Source organism: Cinclus cinclus, chromosome 20 (genome assembly GCF_963662255.1).
Source record: "Cinclus cinclus chromosome 20, bCinCin1.1, whole genome shotgun sequence".
Lineage (NCBI taxonomy): Eukaryota > Metazoa > Chordata > Aves > Passeriformes > Cinclidae > Cinclus > Cinclus cinclus.
Window position 1 is genome coordinate 1,883,216 of NC_085065.1, and position 20,440 is coordinate 1,903,655.

The window sequence follows — 20,440 nt, forward strand, 5'->3', positions numbered from 1 at the left end:
GACAGGCTGAGGGAAATATAGGTGAAGTGCTGAGGAGGGGAAGCACCTGCTCTGAAATCCAGGCTGCAGACACCTTGTGTTATTTGGGGGAAGACAGGAGCTCTAGAAACCAACCATAAATAACCCTTCCATGTTAGTCATTTTGTCAGAAGCTTTTTCAGAGTGATTTTGAAAATCAGAGCGCTCCTGAAAGTCAGATCAGCTCCTTCTTGGGCAAGAGGGCATCACCCTAAGCCTTCATGTACAGGTTTGGGTTCGTCAGGTCAGTGCTGGGTGCTGGAACTGACCATCAGCATAAGAAAAGTATCACAAGGCAAAACTTGAGGCTTGCTCTTGTCTTCCTTCCACTTTCCTGGTCTGTGAGGTTCAGAGTCCAGATAGACACAGAGAAATGGATTTGGGGTGACATACTTGAGTACAGATAATTGACTTTATAAGGGCTGTGTCAATTCAGGCTTCTGGACAGAGAAAGTTAAAAAACTTGGCTGTACTTGCTGGAACTTCTGGCAGTTACAAGTAAATACAACTTTCTGGACTTGTAGATTTTCTCTAGGACTAATTGGGTAAGAAAATTCATTTATAGTGTGCCTTGTGTGTTGTGGCACAGTAGCATTGCATGGTAAATGCACAGATAACAAGTGTCGTGATAACAAAGCATTGACAAACTCACACTGTCTTTAAATAAACTTCAAGGCAAATGCTAGCTGTGTTAGTTTTTTTGAAGTGCTAAACTGAAGAGGTCTAGTTTAGAGAAGGCTGTGTTTTTTGAGGTAATGGCCCAGCTAAAGTGCCAAAATTAGAGTGAAGTTATTCCTGGGAAGTAAGAAAGGGAAAAATCAACTTGCCACTTTAAAAGAAATACCTCAGTAAATACTAAAGCTAAGAAGTACTAACTTTGAACTCTACTCACGGTACCAACCTGGCTTTCATTCAGCTGTTTCTTCTGCAAGAACAAATGCTTTGTGCTGTCCTGTGTCACCTTGAGCTGGTGCTGGTGTATGGAGCTGCAGGCATGAGTCACTGCTGGTTGTCCTGGGAGCAGGTCAGGGTCCCAGAGCTGCACTCCTCTAGCTGGGCAGGTCTTCCAGCTGTGCCTGAGCCCTGCCCTGGGTCTGCTCCTGCCACCAGAAACTTATTTTTTGATAGGTCTTGCAAGACCTACTCTCTGATATCAAACACAGAAGAACTAAGTGTTTTCTTAATGTTTCTCTTGTCATACTGCCCCTGCTTTTGCGCCTTCTCATCTTTCATTTCTTGCAGGTTTTTTTTTTTTTGGTTTGTTTTTTTCATTTTTTTGGTGTGCAGGAGTTTCTGCACCTCATGCAGCTATAGGGAATGATCTGGGACCATCCCTGCAGCCTTGTCAGGAGGGTCACCAACTCTTGGAATTCTTTCCCACTTTTAATAAGCTAAACTAAGATCCTTCACTTCTCCTGCACTCATTCTGCTGTTTGTTACCATTAGGAGGGAATTTTGGAGCTCACATCTGCTTGCAAGGCACAGTCACAGGCTGCAGGATTCACCTGGTGGCCCTGGTGAAGCACAGCCCAGTGCAGCTGCTCTGCACAGCAGGCCAGGGCATCACTCCTAGTTCTCAGTATTTTTGAACAACAGGCTCAAAGTACAACTGACTGCATGTTTTTAACATTTTTCAGTCAGAAAATACTTCAGTTTTTTGTCCTCCTTGGTGTTAATGCAGTCTAGAACTTGCCAGGGGGGGCATCTGTGGCTCAGCCCGTGCTGGCAGTGTGCAGGAGCATCTGCCTGCTCTGAAAGACTTGAACTGAAATGTTGTACTTGCTGCAGGTGTATTTGAATATTTTGATTATATAATTTTTAACATGGTGCTGAAAAACATTCTGTGAAGCTCTTGTGATGATGAAATAGCCCTTGCAGGCTGCACCTGACCTTCAGGAGTTCTTCCCAAAGGTCATGAGCACAGAAGTGCTGAGCCACAGCGCTGCAGCATTTTGGTTTCCCTGGATGTCCTTTAGACAAGGCTTGCATGAATAAGCTGAATTGTGGGAGCTCTTCAGGCCTGCGTGTTCATTTAGAAAAGAAAACAAAAAGCTGGGGAGGAAAGCACTTGTTTTCTGGAGATGGCAGTGCTCTTTCCAAGTGTGTGGTTGTCAGTATTGTGTGCTTGGAACTGTTTTTCTTCTCATGTAAGGTTTTATATTCTTTATGCATTCAGAATACGAAATGTTAGGTCCACTTTAAATGAAAATATTGATGAAAACCTTACTGTGGATGATTATTAAATTTAACTAGAATTTTGACTTCATTATCTGAAGTGTCAGGACTTTTAGGAACTTCTAAGCTGTTGTTTGAGGAGTGTGTGCATGTGAAATGGGGATATTATTAAAGGGATATTGTTTAAATTGCTTCAGAGTGTCCTTAGAATTGTTAAAGTGAAAAAATGACTGTTATAAATACTCAGTTAAAATAAACTGTTTTGCAGATTACAGAAGAGTGTAAACAAACCCCTATAACAGTGTTTGTTCTTGTTTTGCAGACCGTGAGGACCAATCAATTCTCTGCACGTGAGTGACCATTTTTCATTTGGGGACTTTTGGGGATCTGTATTGTGAGAAGGGGCTTTGATACAGCTGTGGGAGTCAAAGTTTGGTCTTCAGTCTTGACAGGCAGTGGGAAAAGATGTAACATGAAGTGATATTTTATATGGTGCTATAGTCTTTTAATACCATAATTCATGTCACTGAGTTTTCTAGGCATGTGGTCCTTAAGAAATGTAATTTTAAAATGTCAGTGAAGAGCTCTGCATCCAACCCAAAAGCTTTAAGAAGTTCCCATCTCTGCAGTACTGTGCTGTAACTGCTCAGTGGGAAATGCCTGGGGAAGACAAGATCCAAAAGTGGGTCTGGAGACCCTGGGCAGCAGCTCAGCTTTGGATCTGCCTCCCAGGGGATCTCTGAGGAGGGTGACACAAAGGTTCCCTTTTACCTGAACTCACCCTTCCAAGAGCAAACTTCCTGCTGTAGCTGAGGTTTTCCTGGGATCTGGAACAGCAATGCTTGGGAAGCCAGAACACAAGTGGGACTCGAGGCTTGCGGCCCTCCGGAGCCGTTGTGTGCTTGCAGGGCAGCTGGAAGGGGTGATGAGCTTCCTTCCCTCTCCCCCGTGCACTGAGTGTTCCTGCAGCTTCCTGTGCTGGCGCTGGGAGTGTCAGCCAGTGTGATAAGGGTTCCCTGCGTGCTCGGGGAGCGCGGCTGGCCCAGCCCTGCACAGAATGGTGCTGTCCGTGTTCCGTTCCCCGGGCCGGCGCTGCCCGTGCCAGCCTGCAGGTACGAGGTGCAGGAGGGAAGCTGTCCCTGCTGGGAGCAGCCTGGGGTCAGGAGGGGTCATCTGTGTTGGAAACCACTCCTTGGCTCTGTCCTGCAGCTGCCTGCCGTGACCAGGCCTGGGTAGGTCACAGCAGGTTCAGGTGTCTGAGGGACGGCGCAGGGACAGTGCTTGGGTGCCTCTCTCCTGGGTGCCAGTGTGTTGGGGACGTGGTTTGGGAGGATCCTGCTGCCTGCAGTAGCTCAGTGAGGGGAGACTGACTGCTGGAATGAGGCCTGGGCTCAGTTTCCTTCTTGACATGAAGGGATTCAAATATCCATCTTCTGCTTCCTACGGAAGTGCCTTAACTCTCAGAGTCTGTACAAGACTGAGGATGGATCCTTTCAAATCATGCCTTTTCCAGCTATGGATACCCTGAATACAAGATTATTCAGGCCTAAGGACACAGAAGCAAAAAGAGTTCTATACTTAGATAAAAGTTGATCCTGGTTAACTGAGGCTTGTCTAGGTCTGTGGTTCCTGCTCCTAGCAGGACTTGTGTTTTCATGTGATGACTGTTTCATGTGCAATGCACAAAGCAGCCCTCAGAGCAGGGATGGGATCCCAGAGTGAGAAGAAAGGCTTTGTTCTCGTGTGTTTGTGGATGCTTTGGCAGCGTGTGCTTGCCCCAGGTGAATGTTTTGAAGTAGCTTCATGTTTTGTGTCTGTGCATGAACTTTACTCTCCTTTGCATGGTCAGCTGAGCCCACAAGGTTGAATGGCAGTGCTGCAGGATTTGGTGAATGTCCAATCTGATCATTTACGAGTTGGAAAGCCTATAAGCTCTCCTTCTCTCTAACTTTGTCATTACCTCACTTCTGAGGTGAGCTTTTGATCCACCTGTACTGAATGGACAATTGATCCCTGTTTGTGTCTGGTACAGAGCATGGAATTTTTATGTCTCGTGCTGGGCTCCACCTTGGCTGGGCTTGGCTGTGCCTTGCAGAGGAGCTGGAGCTCAGGTGGTGAGGGGTGGGAAGGGACACATGTCCTTACAGCCAGACCCTGGGAGAATGTCACCATATGTCTTGGGAGAGCCTTATTCTGTTGCAGGTCTGCATTATAAACTGGGATTTTGGGATATTAAATCCTCTTCATGAGTGGGACAAGGCCTTGGGGAGCTGCCTTGTGTAGCAGGCCGGAAAGAGATCCCATGTTTTGATCAGGAGTGGGAAAGTGTCCAGGACTCCCCTTACATTGCTGCTTCTGGTGATGAGGTAAATTGGTATTCTCCTTCTTGCCACTGGTTTTGCAGGTCCTAGACTAAGGCAGGAATAAATAAAGTGCAAGGAGAATGTCTCAACCACACCGGAGGTGGTTTCAGAAACTCCTGTGGCAGTTCAGAAGACTCATTTTCTCATCCCAAACTTGCTGTCTCAGGACCTGGATCACCTGATTGACCCTGATGTTTACTAAAGCTGGAAGCTCTCAGAATAATTTCTCATTTCTCCCGTAGGAGTGGTTCAGGGTAGCTAATGGGGAAAAAGCCACCTCGTGAATGGTGCCCTCAGCTGAGTGGACGGTTGTGGTGTGCCTGTCATTTCCCTGTCTCCAGCTGCCTGGACAGGAATTGTCTGGAGACAAAGTTCTCCCATTGCTTGCTGAAGGTCTGCCTACTTTACATCTTCACCTCTCTCCCCCTACCTCTGTTGATAAGGTTTCCTGGCTTTTTACCTATGAAAGGTAAAAAGGCCTTTAGAGGAGGGGCAGCCACTTACTTCTCCAGTTTGCATGACACTTTACCAAGTCTCTGGATCCAGCCCCCTTTTCTCAGAGTGAACCAAAAGTCCTTTTTCCCATATCCAGCAGCCTCTGCTGCTCCACGACATCCTCCTGATTTCCTCAGGAGCAGTGATGAGATTTCTTCTGTGCACTTTGGCCTTTCACCAACTGAAAAACCCAAATATGCCCAGAGACAGGAGCATATACAGCTCCCAAATCCATTGGACAATCCATGGGTGAAAGCCAGATTATTGCCTGGCTAAAGATGAGATGGGAGGAGCTGAACAAACAGTAATGGTGAGAATTTCTTTTTAGTTGGATGGCTTAATCTTGGTCTCCTTACCACTAACAGATGTTGAGAAAGGCTGCTGCAGCTCTCTTCTGCTTTGGAGTTTAGTTCATCCAGCTTTTCAACAAAAAGCAAATGAGCAGTCCTCAAAACCAGAACTTCTCCGGGAAGCTGGACTTAGCTAACTTCCATCTCATCATTCCCCCTTGATTGGACTGCAAATGAAAGTTTATTTTGGACCTTCTCTCTGTAAATTCTTAGTTTGCTGAAAAGAAAGGAATAGTTCCAGAAACTTCATGTTCCTTCTAGCTTATAAGTAATATATATATTATAGATATATAGGTATAGATATAGATGTAGATGTAGATATAGATGTAGATATAGATATGAAAGCAGTAGCTATCAGCCTGTGTTGACTCAGCATCAGTCAGTGATTTGTACAGAGATGCCAACACTGCAGCAATCCTAGACCTTCCTGCACATTTTCCTATTTCTGTGGGATGTGGGAAGCTGTGCTGAAGAGCTTTTCAGGGTGTTTTTTGTTTTGTCTTTTTTCCCTTGGAGAAGGTGCAGCTGCTATTTTGTTAAGCTTTGGTGTTTCTCTGCTCACTGAGCATGCTAAGCTGATGACCAAGATGAAGAAATTTGTGTTGTGATTAGGGATTTGGGAAATACTGAAGAAAGTCAACTCTGAAAATGTGCTGCACTGCACTTTTAAAGGCAGCGTGTTCTGAAGTGGAGACTCTTACCACAGACTTCTGGTATTCCCAAAACTGGGCCTGGGCCTGATAAATAGGTGTTTAGCAGATGCTTGCAGCCCTACAAGGATATCTAATCTGAACTGGCTTCTGTAGGAGTGATGGGGTGTGGAGGGAATAGAGGCTGCTTATTAAAGGCCAACAGCAGCAAATACCAAACATTTTTGTATACAACCCCTGGCTGGAGTCCAGCTGGTAACATTCCCATGGTGAGTGGTGTGGAGATGATGGGAAGCATCAGGGGGGAAAGGAAGCAGCTCTAAAGCAGCCACATAAATAGTAAAGCAAATTAAGGACTCTTTTCCAAACTATCAGTTATACCTCTTGCAGAAAATAAGCCAGGTGATTAAGACACCCTTTAATTACAGGTCTTGTCTGTAAATATCTGTTAATTTGTAACTGGCAGATGATCTGCTCAGTTGTGCTTGAGTATAAGTGTCTCCTCTGTTCTTTGCAACTGCTGCTGTGACAAGGACAAAAGGCCATTGTCGAGGCTATTAGATAGGCAGTTACTTTCTCCTCCAAACAAATTAAGTGCATATTTCCATATTTCCATGGTTTGGGGGCTTCTGTAAGTGGCTGCTCCCGTGGAAAGAGGTGTTGCTGGCCAGGGGAGCTGTGAGTAGCAGGTTGGGTTCTGTGTGCTGGAAACTTGCCCAGGTGCCAAGGGACTGGTGCCACTTCTTCATAGGAGGACCCTCTGCTGCCACATGAACTTCTCATCCCTGATGATTTCATGACTGAAATTGCTAAGGCAGAGGAAGGCTTTGAGCAACCCAGCCATCCAAAATGTAAAATCCTGAGTTTTGTTTGAGTTAGTTTTCCAGGAATTTAATTCACATAGATGATCTCCAACTGCATCTCACCATCCTAACACATTCCATATCTTCAGGAATATTGTTAGTCTGCAGACTGTGCCTAGGCAGAAGAAAAAGAAAAGCCTGTCTGGGAATTGCAAAGCTTTCTTTGGATTTGTGTCCGTATGTCCCTGTGTCCTGTGCTGCTCGGGTACTTTGTACCTTCTGGGAGGTCTCTGCTCGTGGAATTAATGGCTCTCTGGGGAAGGGGGCTGGAAGGGGGCCAATCTGTGCAGTGGGCCTGCAGTAAACAGCTTTAAGCTCATCTGATTTCCCTGAAGTCCATAAGGTATTTGCCAGGTCAGGGAGAGGTGGTGGCCCTGCCATGCTGGTGCTGGCACTGTCACAAGATGTGTGAATGCTTCCAACCTGCCTGACAGTAAGGAAAGCAACTGTTCCACTAGTGTTGGTGTTTCCTCTTGGAAGAGATCCCTTGGAAGGGGCACTCAACCTGTTTTCTGGGATAATAGCTGCCTTTGGAAGTGGTGCTGTGGGGAGAGCAGCTGTTCTTGGGAAGAACAGCTCCCATCCCTGCTTGCTGCCTCTTTGCTTCACACCCTGCGAGTCCTCTCCCTCTCTGATCTGCCTGCTCTACAGATGACAATCCATTCGGTGGTGGAAGTGCTTCTTGTGCAAGATTTGGGCTCAAGGTGCTCAGGGAAAGAGCTGCAGCTGGTTGAGTCAGTGCCTGGATTTTCCTAACCAAATTGGAGCTGGCATGAATTTGCCTGGAGAGTTCTCGGCTTTGCTGAAAATGACACTCCAGTTTTACATGCAATGAATTCAAAACCACGTTAAACTTTAAAGTGCTCATGTTGGCTAAACTTTTCCTGTTTTAAATGTGCATGAAGCTGCTTCAAAGCAGCAGCTTTGCTGCTCCAGGGAAGAGCACTTGGACATGGGATCCTGCATGAATTCACCAGTCACTGGCACACTTTGACCTGTCCCTGGAAGGTGGCTTCCCAGGGAGAGGCCCCTCAGTTAATTGATGGAATAACCTCATGCTTCCAACTGGAGGCTGTAGCTAAGGAGGGTTTGCTTCCTTGGGAGCACTGCTTGGCATAGCCCATGGCTGGAGCTGAGTGTTCCCTTTCAGTTCCAGAAGGTTTTGATTCTACCAGTGGAGAAATGAAGGAGGTGAAATAATTTAGAAGAGCTGCCAGTGACTGAGGTGAGGCTGCTTCTCAGCCCAGGGCTTTAGGTGTTTAATTTATGGTAACAGATTGAGTTGTATTAAAACAAGGCTGTGAAAAAGTTAAGCTTTGGCTTTGTGATTCCATCCCCATTCCATAAATACTGGACATGGTGTTACTCAGAGTTTACCTTTTTTGGGCAGGTTGATAGAGGTAGAAGATTTTAATTTATTTTTGTAATCCATGTGTTTGCACTCCTGGGAAGGAAACAAAGTATGCAGATGTCATTATTCCTATAAATGCAAAGGACTTCATCCTAAATCTTCTAATTCTTTCATAGTATATGGCAGCAGAGCTATTTGCCACGATGCTGCAGGAAATATTTGGCATTCTTGTAGGCTCCAGGGAGAGCAGGACTGGGATGATAACATCCGTTAGTGCTGCTTTTGAATGAGGTCTTGCACAAAGACTCTCTCTAAAATACCCCTCTGTTAGATTTAGAGGATTTTTAACACCAGGAATGTGTTTCAAGCTGCTGCTTTTCCTGTGCTTGTGCAGCTTTGCTGGTGTGGTTGCAACTAACTCTTCCAGCCTTGTGCTGCCTTTTTTCAAAGCTGACATCCGAGCTGTATTTATTGTACCACCTTCTCTGCACTGCATGTGTTACAGGAGATTTCCCTCCTTTAAAATGTAATAAACTTTCTTCTTGTGATTTGACAGAAAAAGATTATTTCTCTGGCTTTACAGGCACAGCTAATAGTGCATTCCCAAGCCCTGCTGACAATAAGAACAAATTGTATTGTTTTAAAATGTAGATGTGTATTTTGCTGTGCTTCTTACTTCTCTTACCTGCTGGAATAGTTTTAGCATTAGCATATTTTAATACACATCTAGAAACAGGCAAAGCTGCTTTTATTATTGCTCATGGTCATGAATTATGTTAATGGAAACACTACAGTGAAAGGGAAATGAGAAATAAAAGACTTGAGAAGCTAGAACTGGCACCTGATGGTTTGGGTTATTTTTTTTCTGCTTATCAGCATTCACATTTGTCTTGTTTGTGGGGACTCCTGGTTGGCTGGAAATGGGATTTTTCATTAAGTCAGAGGGTGTTGTTCCACTTGTAGCGGTCCCAAAGTACACCCAGTTTCGGGGTTTCATAGTGATGGTATCTTGGCAAAAAGGAAACCCAGTTATCCATTAGCCAATTCTCAGAGTAATCTCCTTTGCAACCAGCTTTTCAGGTAGGACCTTCCAGGTTTTTCCATGCACTGAGTAAAGTCAGCCCAGTGAACAAGTCTGCAGGGAACTCCCCTTCCTCTAGAAAGCTTTGAGTAATTGAGTGCAGTGCTTTCTTATCTTTCACATTCTGTGTTGTTTTCCAATGACTGTGAGGAGAAATGGAACCAAAGGTGTTTTAGACAGACTGACGGAGTTACTTCCAAGAAGATGCCATCAATAAAACTTGGTTACTGTGGAACTATATGCTGGGCAGTGAGGCTGTGCAATATCCCACAGCTCATCTGCAGGACCATTTTGCCTGGGGTTTTCCAGCCAAACCTGGGGTTGCTGCTAACCTGTCAGGTCAAACAGAAGCTGTTTCACCTGGAGCTCTTGTGAGGAGTGCCATGAGCTGCAGTGAATGAAGGTTCTTGCTCCTGGGTGCAGAAATGCCCATCCCACCATCCCTTAGCAGAGGGTCCCCTCTCTTAGGGCCATTCCCCGTGGGGCTTCTGTGATTTTAGAGTGTTGGAAGGTGAGGAGCAATGAGAGTGATTGAGTCTTGAAAATCTGAGACAGTATCAGTATCCTTCCTGTATGTGCAGCATTAAAATTCCAAGTGCTGTCTCATCTCCTCTGCAGTTGCTGAGTGCAGTGTGAGGATAGGGATACTCCTCAGCTTTTATCTCACCATGAAGTGCAGGTCTGGAGGTGCTGAATCCCTAAGCAAATGCAGATTAGCTACAAAACTGGGGTGTGTGATGAAAAAGGCTGCATAGGAATGTGTTTAAAGTCCCCTGGTAAATGAACATTTCCATTATAAGTAGCTTAGAGGAGAAATAAGCGGGCAGGGAAAATGTGTGCTTGTCATTCTTAAACAGGAGCTGGTTTCCAAACTGTTAATTTTTGAACAACTGTTGAATGATGGGAGTGCTTCCACTCTTTCCATGCAAATCCCCATAATAAAACCCTTTTTAGCTTCAGAGCTGCTCACAGCAGTTGCTGTCTCCCTGGAAATCTTCCTTCAGTGGCTTGCACTGTTAGTCCTGCCTAAGGCACCCCTGAATCCCTCTGGGGGTGGATTTGTCTGAAGATCAGATCTAGGTTAGAAAAAAACTCCAAAGTGTCATTTTTAGAGCTGTTGTAACATCGTATGTGATTGCAGGGACCTGAGCTTGGTCGTATTTCCTGCCTTGAATATCTCTTGTAAACCTCTCCATAAATTCTGTCTAAACATGATCTGCTTTAAATCCACCTCTGGTTTAAAAATGAAATGTGCATTTGCTATCTTTATTGATCTGTGAGCTCTGTCACTCTACACTGATAAATTCATTTCTTCATGGTTTCATGTAACCCTGTGGCCTTAAATATATTTTTAACCTAGCGAAGATTCTGAGATGAGCAGTGGAAAGAATCTCTTGTTTAAAGTGTGTTTTATTGTACTGTGTTTCTGGCTCCTAAAGGTACTGAGTGTTTCCCTTAACTTGGTATTTCCCATAACCAAATCCTGGTATCTAAAGTATATATATTAAAATCATGCTAAGTGTAAAAGTGGATGTGTATAACTCATGATTTAAAAATAAAAATGTATCTGCACCCCAAAAAATTTGTCTGCAGTGATCCAGGCAGGGGACAAGTGTTTGATGTCACCTTGGGTAGCAAAGGAGTTCAGGCATAAAGCCAAAAGCTCTTAAACTGATGTCACACCTTGTATCAACACCTTAAAGCTCAGGAGATCTTTAGGATGAAGGAAGGATTTTAAATTTGTAGTTCCCTGCAACATCCTTGCTTTTGGCTTTTTGGTTTGCTGCATAGTCAGAGCCATAAATAGGATGAAGTGAGGTGCTGGAAATAAAGGATTGCTGATTTGTTGAAGATGAATTTTGAAGGAAGTGTCTGCCCTGTTTTGCAGAGGTGAATCTGGTGCCGGGAAGACTGAGAACACCAAGAAAGTTATTCAATACCTTGCTCATGTTGCTTCCTCCCATAAAGGAAGAAAGGACCATAATATTCCTGTAAGTTGGGGTATTTTCTCGTTTGTTTATTGCTCTTTTTGCAAATTATCATATTTGCATTTGAAAAAAAACCCTTTTTTTATTAAACGGTAATACAATCTGTGTAATTTTGTCTCAACCATTATTTTCTCTTTAGCAGTGGCTGAAATGAGCAGTTACATCAAAATTTCTAGTCCATGTCAGCTGTCTAATTTCTGTTGTGAAACAAAAGCATAGCTTTCTGATGCAATAAATCCCATTTTTCAAAAAGATTCAATAAATCCAGGCAATTTTGACTGAATTTAGTTCCCACTGGCTGCGGTTTTTGGTACTATATTTGTGAACAAGCTTTCTGTGCTTTCAAAAATTATCTTGTAGATGGGGGAAATCATCCAGCTTAAAAACTGCTGTAGACTTGCTATATCTAGAAGCCAGCATCTAATTAAAAGCTCATTTTTTTTATTACACTATAATTTAGTGTAATTTAATTAATTTTATTACACTATAAACAAGTGAGTATATATTTTTATATCAGACAATATTGGGATTTTTGGTAGCTTGAAACTAACTCTGATGTATGTAGAGCTTTCTTCAGATTTCCTGCCAGGCTTCAACACTTGCACTGAATTTTTTAGTGATTCTTTGCTTTCGAAAAACAGGAATGGGTTTGAATATTTGTTGTTATGAGCACTTGGATCTCTTTGCAGTGAAGTTTTAATTCAGCTTTGCTCCAGACAGTGTCTTGCTGTAGTCACAAATGGCACGTGCCTGTTTTTCCAGTAGTAATCCTGTGTGGAAATGTCTGTGGTGGCTGGAACCTTCAAGTTACCTTATCTTATGGAATTATACAATTAGAGACTTAGAGAATTATATCAAAAACCTCTAAGATGAAGTCCAGCCTTTGAGCAATGCCCATTCCCACTAAACCATCCCATGAAGTGTCAATTCCACTCATTTTCTGAAGCCCTCCGGGCATGCTGGTTCCACCAGCTCCCTGGGCAGCCTGTTCCAGTGTTTAACCACTCTGACAGGGAAGAAATCTCTCCTAATACCCAACCTGAACCTCCTGTGACACAACTTGAGGCTATTTCCCCCTGCAGCAGCTGCAACTTCTGTCAATTTAGTGCAGGGCACTTCATATTAAGACATTCCTGAATGTGCCAAGGCTCAGAGTCATGTAGGAACACAAGATGACTTTTGACCAGTCTGTGAAGGAAAAAAAAAAAGGTGAGGATTCGAAGTGGGAGAGAAGGAAAGGTTACAGGTAGATTTGGAGAAATCTTAGTGAAGTGTATGGGGAAACTTGAATCTTTGCTTTTAATCAAGAGCAAATAATACGAGCCTGTGCATTGATACTTAATCCAACTGTTTTTTCACACAGAAAAGATGAAATTTAGTCTTTGTAGGTGTTTACTGAGCAGCCTGAGAGTGCTGGCCTCAGGAGGAGCTTTCTCAGGACTGGAGTGTCAGCAGTGTCAGGGCTGTGTTCATGGCTCTGCCACATGTGCTGGGAGGTTGTGGCTCTGAGTGACCCTGTCTGGGACATCATCCACAAGTGATTTTCTGGGCAGGTTTTAGAGTTCTGCACATTCTTGGCTTTACCACTGTGCAGCCTTGAACAAACCCAGTATTTTTTCAGTTTCTACAGAAGCAAAATTGCAAACAGGCATTTGGAGAGAAGGGAATTGTGCAGGGTTTGCATCAAGTATTTCTAAATACGCTGTTGACAGCTTGGAATACCTCAGGCTGAAAGACACTTCTGGAAGCCTCTTGTCCAGACACCTTTTAAAATGTGCCTTCCTTCGAAGTGAGATTGCATTGCCCAAGCCCCAGAAAAGCTGAGATTTGAAAATCTTGAGGGATGGAGATGATGCAACTTCTCAGGGAGCCTGTGAAGGCACAGGAAAGAAAGGGGAAAGCTGGGATGTGAACCAAAACAGCAGGGAGTGTCCTAAATGAAAGTCTTGGACTGTGCCCCTCATTCAGTGTGGTACTACAGTGAGCACTGGATTTGCCATATATCCGTGAAAAATGCAGAATGTTTGTCACCGAACTATAAACGAGTCTCCCTTTTAGTTAGTTTTTAGATAGTTTAGTTAGTTGTTGTTTAGATATTGTAAACAAAAAAATGTCTAACCCTCACAGGTGCCACTGGAAAGGTAGGAAGTGTCAGAATGGGGGTTATAGTAGCAGCCCTAATTTGGTTCTGTTTGCATATTCATTAGAAGGCTGTAGAGGGCTGGTGGTGATCCGCAGTGTGTAGAACCTGTGCATTGCCCTGTGCACAGAAGATGCTAAATAGGCTTGTTAAATTAATCCATGACTTGCAGTCTGTCTGTAGCCATCCTGTTACAGATAATTATCACTGACATGTATATTTCTGAGCCTGTTTGAATGTCTCATTGATTATTTCTTTAAATGAAGCAATTTGTATGCTAAGCCTAAGGTTAACTTTGATTTGCTGTAAAAATAGAACAAACCAAAGGAGCCCCAGTCTGACACCTCAGAGCAGCACTGATGTCACAGGGGCTCACCAGGTGCCTGTTCCAGCTGGGCTGCTGGGGAGATGTTCAGCCTCTGTGAGGAGCTCTGCCCATCCCCTGCACAGCCTGGCATGGTTGGCATCCAGCTGCTTGTCCACGAGGCTTTTCTATCCCCTAATCCCTCTTTCCTTAGAGCTGACAAAGTCCTGCACGACCCTTAGCACATCAGCCTTGGAAATGGAGTCAGAAACACAAGGGCTGGAATTTCAGCCTGAACAGTGATGATTCCTGATTTTTGAGTGTAGGAATCCATGGCCCCAGTGTCTCATTTCCTGTGTAATCCCAAGATGTTGTCTTGGGCGCTGTGCTCGGAAGTGTGGGGAGGAGGTGGTGGTGGTGGAAGTGTACAAGAGAAACTCTAGTGATTGTGGGATTTGGCAGAGCCAGGTGCAACAGTCCCTGAAATTGGGAATAGGGGCTGGGCTGTCCAGAGCAGAGCAGTGGAGGGGAGGGAGAGGTGCTTGGCACTGGGTTATAGTAAACAAGAGCTCCTCCAAAGCCTGGAGGTGAGAGTAAACCTTGCATGGTGTCGAGTCTTCATCAGATGAAACCTCTAAATCAAATGCAGATCATAGAATCCCAGCATGGCTTGGGTGGGAAGGGATGCTAAAGATTATCCAGTTCCAGCTCCCCTGCCATGGCAGGGACACCTTCCACTGTCCCAGACAGCTCCAAGCCCCAGTGTCCAACCTGGCCCTGGGCACTGCCAGGGATCCAGGGGCAGCCACAGCTGCTCTGGGAATTCTATTCCAGGGCTTCCTCACCCTCACAGGAGCAATCTCTTCCCAGTTTCCCACCTAATCCTGCCCTTCTTCAGATTCAGGCCATTCCCCCTGTCCCTGCCCTCCATCCCTTGTCACCAGTCCCACTTCAGCTCTCCTGGAGCCCCTTTAGGCCCTGGCAGGGGCTTTAAGGTTTCCCCAAAGTGTTATCACCTCAAACTGCCTCTATTTTCACTAAACCAGCTTTCATGTTGGTGCTATTTTAGACTTCAGAATTCATTACTGGTACTTCAGGTTAATGATTGCATTCAGTGGCTGCATTTACCTTGGTAGCTGAAATGCTAAATTGCTTAAATTTATTAATTTCTAAAGAAACAGAATTAGTTTTTGAAGGACAGGATCTCAGTCAGGTATGCTCACTCAGGCTAAAGCTCCCCTGGGTTTCCCAAGTGGGTTTTAATTGCCCTCATTTAAACACACAGAAGTTAAAACTGTGCCTGATTGTGCTCAGTTCTGTTTCTAGTAGGACAAGAATGGACACCCAAGAGTGCAATTCATCTTTTTCTAAATATAAACAAGTGGAACTCTGAATTCCAAGGTGTTCTGTCCTTCCCCATGATTGAAGGAGGGGTAGTTCTTTTCTTGGCAGGTAGGGTGCAGCTTTGAAAATTCACATTATTTACCTGAGCAAGCCAAACGTCTGCCAGCTGCTTTACAGACCTCTGTCAAAACCTGCCATTCTGCACTAATAAAATAAGAGTCATAGAAAGAGAGAGTACATTTGGCTTGGTATAGAAATCTCTTGTTGTGTGTGTTTTTTCACAATATTTTGCCTCAGGCGCTCAGATATGAAGCTTAAGATTATTAAACTCACAAACTGAGCCAAGGGAGAAAGAATGGAATTGGAAATTCCTGCTAAAGCTGTGCACATTTGAATTTTCAAGGGTTTTTATTTTACTTTATTACCTTCACGTTCCTTTGTCCTTCTTGCTGGCAAAATTTCCAGTGTAAGGTTGTGCTGCTGCTCATGGTGGTGCTTGAAAGAAAGAAGCAAAAGTCTTGTCTTGAATGTGGGTTTGCATTTCTTAAATATTTGTAGTACAGTACAAAACCAACCCCCTGACTCTTTTGTGTGGCTTCCCTCGTGTTGTTCCAGAACCTCTGTGAGTGTTGAAGGACAGTGATCATCTCCTCCATCCCAGCCACCTCACAGTGCCCAAGGCTGGGGAGAAAGGGAATTGGTGTTGGGGTTGATTTTGAAAGCAGTGCCCAAATAATGCAACTCGTGCCCTTTCCCTCGCTGCTCAAGGGCCATCTGTCATCTTGGGTTTAATTAGTCCTTGCATAAACACAGCGTGCAGTGTTCCTGCACATGCCAATAACTTCTGTTCTCAAATGAATTTGGGCAGTTTCTGTGAAACTTTCTGTGAAGTGAGTGTGTGGTTAAATGTGCTGACAGTGCTAATTTGGGATGTGACATGCAGCTGGAATGCCTGCTTGCTAACTTATCATTTGTTTGTTTGCAATGAACAGCCCGAATCACCCAAACCCGTGAAACACCAGGCAAGTGGTTTTTTTTAATGCTTTTAAAGTTATGTAGGAGAACTGATGTATATTCTTCTCTTTGTGCTGATAGTGTGGGAAACCTTGAAGGAACACGCAGCTAATAGAGAATTTTGGAAATATTTAACTGGCTTTGAGAGAGGGAAGAGTGAGCAGCTCCTGAGTTTCTCAGCATTGTAAAGGAATTTAACCACTTTTAAGCCCTGAAGTGAAAGGTTTGCCCTCTCCCCAGCCACCCTCCTCCAAAATGCTGTGTGTATATTGGGTAATGTGCTGCTGAGAGAGTGCAGAACACTTTGTAAATATTAAATAAAGCACTAGATAAAAGATTTGATTAATGGAAGCTACAAAATTCTTTTGATTAAGTGTTTTGTCTGAATATTTTTATAGCTTTGCAAATCACCAAAGAAGACTTTGATCTCAGGTGTAAAAGGCTTGGCATAACCAAAAGCCTTCTGAAATCAAGAGTGGCTTTCTAGGACAAGTGATGTGAGCAGAGTGGGATCTGCTGCCTTGAACTGATGTTTGCTCATTTGAGCTCTGGCTGCTCTCACTGCTCAGGTTGGCTGGAGCTGCTGGGCAGAAAATGCTGCCCATCCCATGTTCCTGCTCCCACATCCCTGGGCACAGCAGCAGTCGCTCTGTTTGATCCCACTTTTCTGGAGAGAGAAGGACTTGCAGTTCTCCAGGTGGAGTTTACCTCAAGGAGGCTTAGGTGGAAGTTGAGGGTAAGACTGTGGAAAGGAATAAACAATTGCTGCCACAAGATAAACGTCCCACTCTAACCTGAGCTGGGAAGTGATGGCTTTGTGCTGGGCACGAGCTTTTAAATAAGGAAGAAAGCTTTGCCCCAACTCCTCAGGGTGTAACCAACCACGAGACTGAAGCAGCTCCTCTGGGTTAGTTTAGCTGGGTGAATTCCCCCTTTGCATTTCTCTGAAGCTGTTTAGTGCAGTGTAACTATAGTGCAGAGGGAAATAGCAAAGGAACCTTCAAGTGTGATATATTTGAAGCAAAAAGCAATCCTTGGCCAGCTGTGATGCCTCTGGGAGTGTGTGGTACACATTAAACCTCTGCAGCCCAACTGTGTGTCTGAGCCCATGGTCTCATTTTCAGAAGCTGCAGACATTCCTAGTGTTTAACTTAATCCCCGCTCCTTGCACACATCAGTCAGTTCTAAGGGTTTTTAGTAAAATATTTGTAAAAAGTCCAAAAATAGATGGAGTGGTGTTTGGTTTAACCCTCCTTTTGCTTAGAGCTGGCGTGCCAGGGTTGACATAAAACGTTTGTTGGTGAACATTTTAACTGTGTCCGTGGAAAATGCTAATCCCAAGCTGTTGATACTGCATAAGGCATGGAATCATTAACATCTCTGTTTCAATGTCATTTGGAACTCCAGAGTGGATCCCTGTTGTATGTGAGTAGCATGGAGCTTCCCCTGCCTGACCCAGGCCTCCTCCAAACCCAGTGCTGCTGGTTTTTCTGAAACTGAGACAATAACCTGGCCTTGTCTTCGTGGTGCCTGCATGAACTATTGCATGACCTCACTTCTCCCACAATTCCCATACTGCTTTTTCCAAGTTCTGGGGAGATGCCCGCGCAGGAGCTGAGCCCAGGGGCCAAACTGACACTCTGGAGTTCAGAGTCTTTCACAACTCTGAGCTCTTCAGGAAGAGGATTGGTTTTGGCTGAAAGCAGTCTGTGGAGAGAGGAAAACTCCCAAACCAGGAGCCTTTTTCCACAGTGAGGGGCGTGCTTCCCTTGGTGACAGCTGTGACAGGTCTGTGTGTGCAGCAGTGAGCACTGCTCGTTCCTATGGTTTTCACCCACAGGATCCAACTGCTTCCTTCAGCTCCTCAGAGGTGGTGGCAAAAAGAGCTTCCTGCCTCCAGTCAGAGGATTTGGATAAATGTGTTTATTATCCACATTCTCTGCTGCTTTATTCCAGAGGTTTATCCCTCCTGTGCTGCCCTGCAGAGGTTGCTGTGCCCAGCCCAGGCAGTGCTGGAGGGACACAGCCGTGCCCATTGAGCAGTCACTGTGCAGTCAGGGCATTTCTTTTCCAAAATATTTCAGAGTTGGACATGTCAGCTGTGCCACACTCCCTGCCTTAGCTGGACACAGTGGGCTTTATCCCAGGATCTGTAAGGAGGGAATGCTCCCCTGGATCTTGGTGTGCCTGCAGGAGCTGGCACAGCACTGGGAGAGGGCAGGGGGAGGGAAGGTGGGAGCATTCCAGCTTCTGAGGCTTTTACAGGGGAAATTTGGGGAATATCAATTGCAGACAGCACAGAGTGGGTATAACAGGCTTCCAGTTTCTCTCCAGGTGCAGGTTTTTTGTCAGTGTAAGAGTGCTGTTAAACTCACCTTGCAGCCCTGCCATGGCGCTGCTGGGTCTCCTCTGGGCTGACTCACATTTATTCTTTCTGCATTTATTCCTTCTTTACTTATCCTGGAATTCAGGGAATGTGTAGTCCCAAAGGGAATACATTTGGAAGTAAGCAACTTCTGAGCAGATAACTTGAGGTCACATAAAAGAAGGAACAGCCGTTTATTTCCAGGAGAGCTTGAAATATATTTCAATATACAAATAAAACTCCTTTAGGTGTTAAGTAGTGAATTTTTAAAATTTCCTGTGTAAGAATTGACCCCGTGTAGAAGCCTTAGGAGACTTAATGCTTCCTGTTCTTTGATGCTTGGTCTGGGACCTTTATTCATCAAGACTATAAATAATTGGAAAAAGCAGGTTCATGAACACAAACGTCAGATTTGGAGACTACATTCCAGACAGCCTCACTTAATTTTTTTTTTTTTTCCCAAACCATCCTTCAGAGCAAGAAGACAATATATTCTCCTGTGTACATTTGTGCCTCCTGGGCTCTTGGAAGCAGCACAGACTTTTTTTGTTACCAGATCTCCTCATGGACAGCACTTGTAAAAGCTATTGTGCAATTTCCTTGAGATAAGAACTTCAAATTCTAAACTCATTGGCCAGAACTTACAGAAACATTTAACAAATGCATGAAACGTCCTGAGCAATGCTGGCTGGATTGAGCAATTTGAAAACAGTGTTTGTAATTGGTGTTGCTCAGTTCTGCTGTGCTGTTCTGGCCCTCTCAGGTGTGGGCAGGTCAGAGGTGTTGCAATGAGATGAGTTTCAGTCTGGCTGACTGAAGGGGAGTTTCACTCAGCTGAAAGTAAGTTTGAAAATAGGTATTTCTGAGTTTGAAAATAGGTGTTCTGAGATAGCTGTATTGTCAACACAAAGTTCAGATCTAAAACCTTCAATCACTTAAATTGGTTTCTTCCCTTAAGCACTCAAGGTCTGTGCCTGATTTCATTAGCCCTAAATGTAAATTTTTTTTTCCATCTTTGGTGACTTTCAACATCCATCAAGTCCTATCTGCTCCGTGCTCTGTCTGCGTGTGTCTCTGTGTGTGTTTTAATAAAGAAACCCCACCCAGAAAAACACCACCAACAATCCAGCCACGTTCACCGTTGGATGGAGGAGATTCTGCAGATTTGAGAGTGAGGGGAAGGATGAGAATCCCCTTCTGGAGGTGGTGGCACTGCCACAGCCAGGGGAAGTGACTGTCAGGAGAGGCGGAATGCTTGAACGTGCCCAGGTGCTCTGGGATAAATCTGTTTGTTTTCCTGTCTCTGTGGTTTTTAGGGGGAGCTGGAGCGGCAGCTTCTGCAGGCCAACCCCATCCTGGAATCCTTTGGGAATGCAAAGACAGTGAAAAATGACAACTCCTCCCGCTTTGTGAGTACCTCCCTGTCCCTTAGAGTGTACACCTGACTGCTCTTTGTGGGGAAATCACCTTCTTTAGCTCTTTCTCTCATTAGTATCAGAAGGTTTCTCCATTCTCTTCCTCCACTAGTCCAGGTGCTCTTATAATGCCTTCTGCATTTTTGGGGTCACTGAAGGCACCTCCCCACTGGCTCTGGGCAAGACATGATTTTATTGTAACTCCAGCTATCCTGGAGCTGACAGCAGTTTATAATCTAACAAATATAACTGTGCTGGGGAGCTGAGCCCGGGCTTGTGTGCACAAATCGTGCTGGATTGCTGTGAAATGGGAAGGACTGTGTTATCCCCATGGAACTGGCAAAGCCTGCAGCTTTCTTGTCCATAGCTGTGACTTTATCCAGTGATTGGATTGGAGAGAACATCTTGGATTTCTACAAAAACGCAGAACTTGCATATAAAACCCCATCTAAATTTACTGATTTACTGCAGGAAAGTCAAAAAGCCACAGCATGACTTAACCCAGGTGTCAGGCACTGCTGTAG

General features: G+C 44.6%; 1 protein-coding gene across 3 annotated transcripts in view; it reads left to right on the forward strand.

The window, feature by feature from the left end:
• MYH10 (myosin heavy chain 10) overlaps nucleotides 1–20,440 on the forward strand; it is an 83,023-nt gene that overhangs the window by 25,881 nt on the left and 36,702 nt on the right. For 2 of the 3 annotated variants that reach the window (XM_062506460.1, XM_062506462.1), the window contains exons 3-6: nucleotides 2,516–2,543; nucleotides 11,235–11,337; nucleotides 16,115–16,144; nucleotides 19,818–19,910. In XM_062506460.1, the coding sequence (XP_062362444.1) occupies nucleotides 2,516–2,543; nucleotides 11,235–11,337; nucleotides 16,115–16,144; nucleotides 19,818–19,910 (254 nt within the window). The remainder of the gene's footprint in view (nucleotides 1–2,515; nucleotides 2,544–11,234; nucleotides 11,338–16,114; nucleotides 16,145–19,817; nucleotides 19,911–20,440) is intronic. The other variant, XM_062506463.1, reaches the window with a different exon arrangement.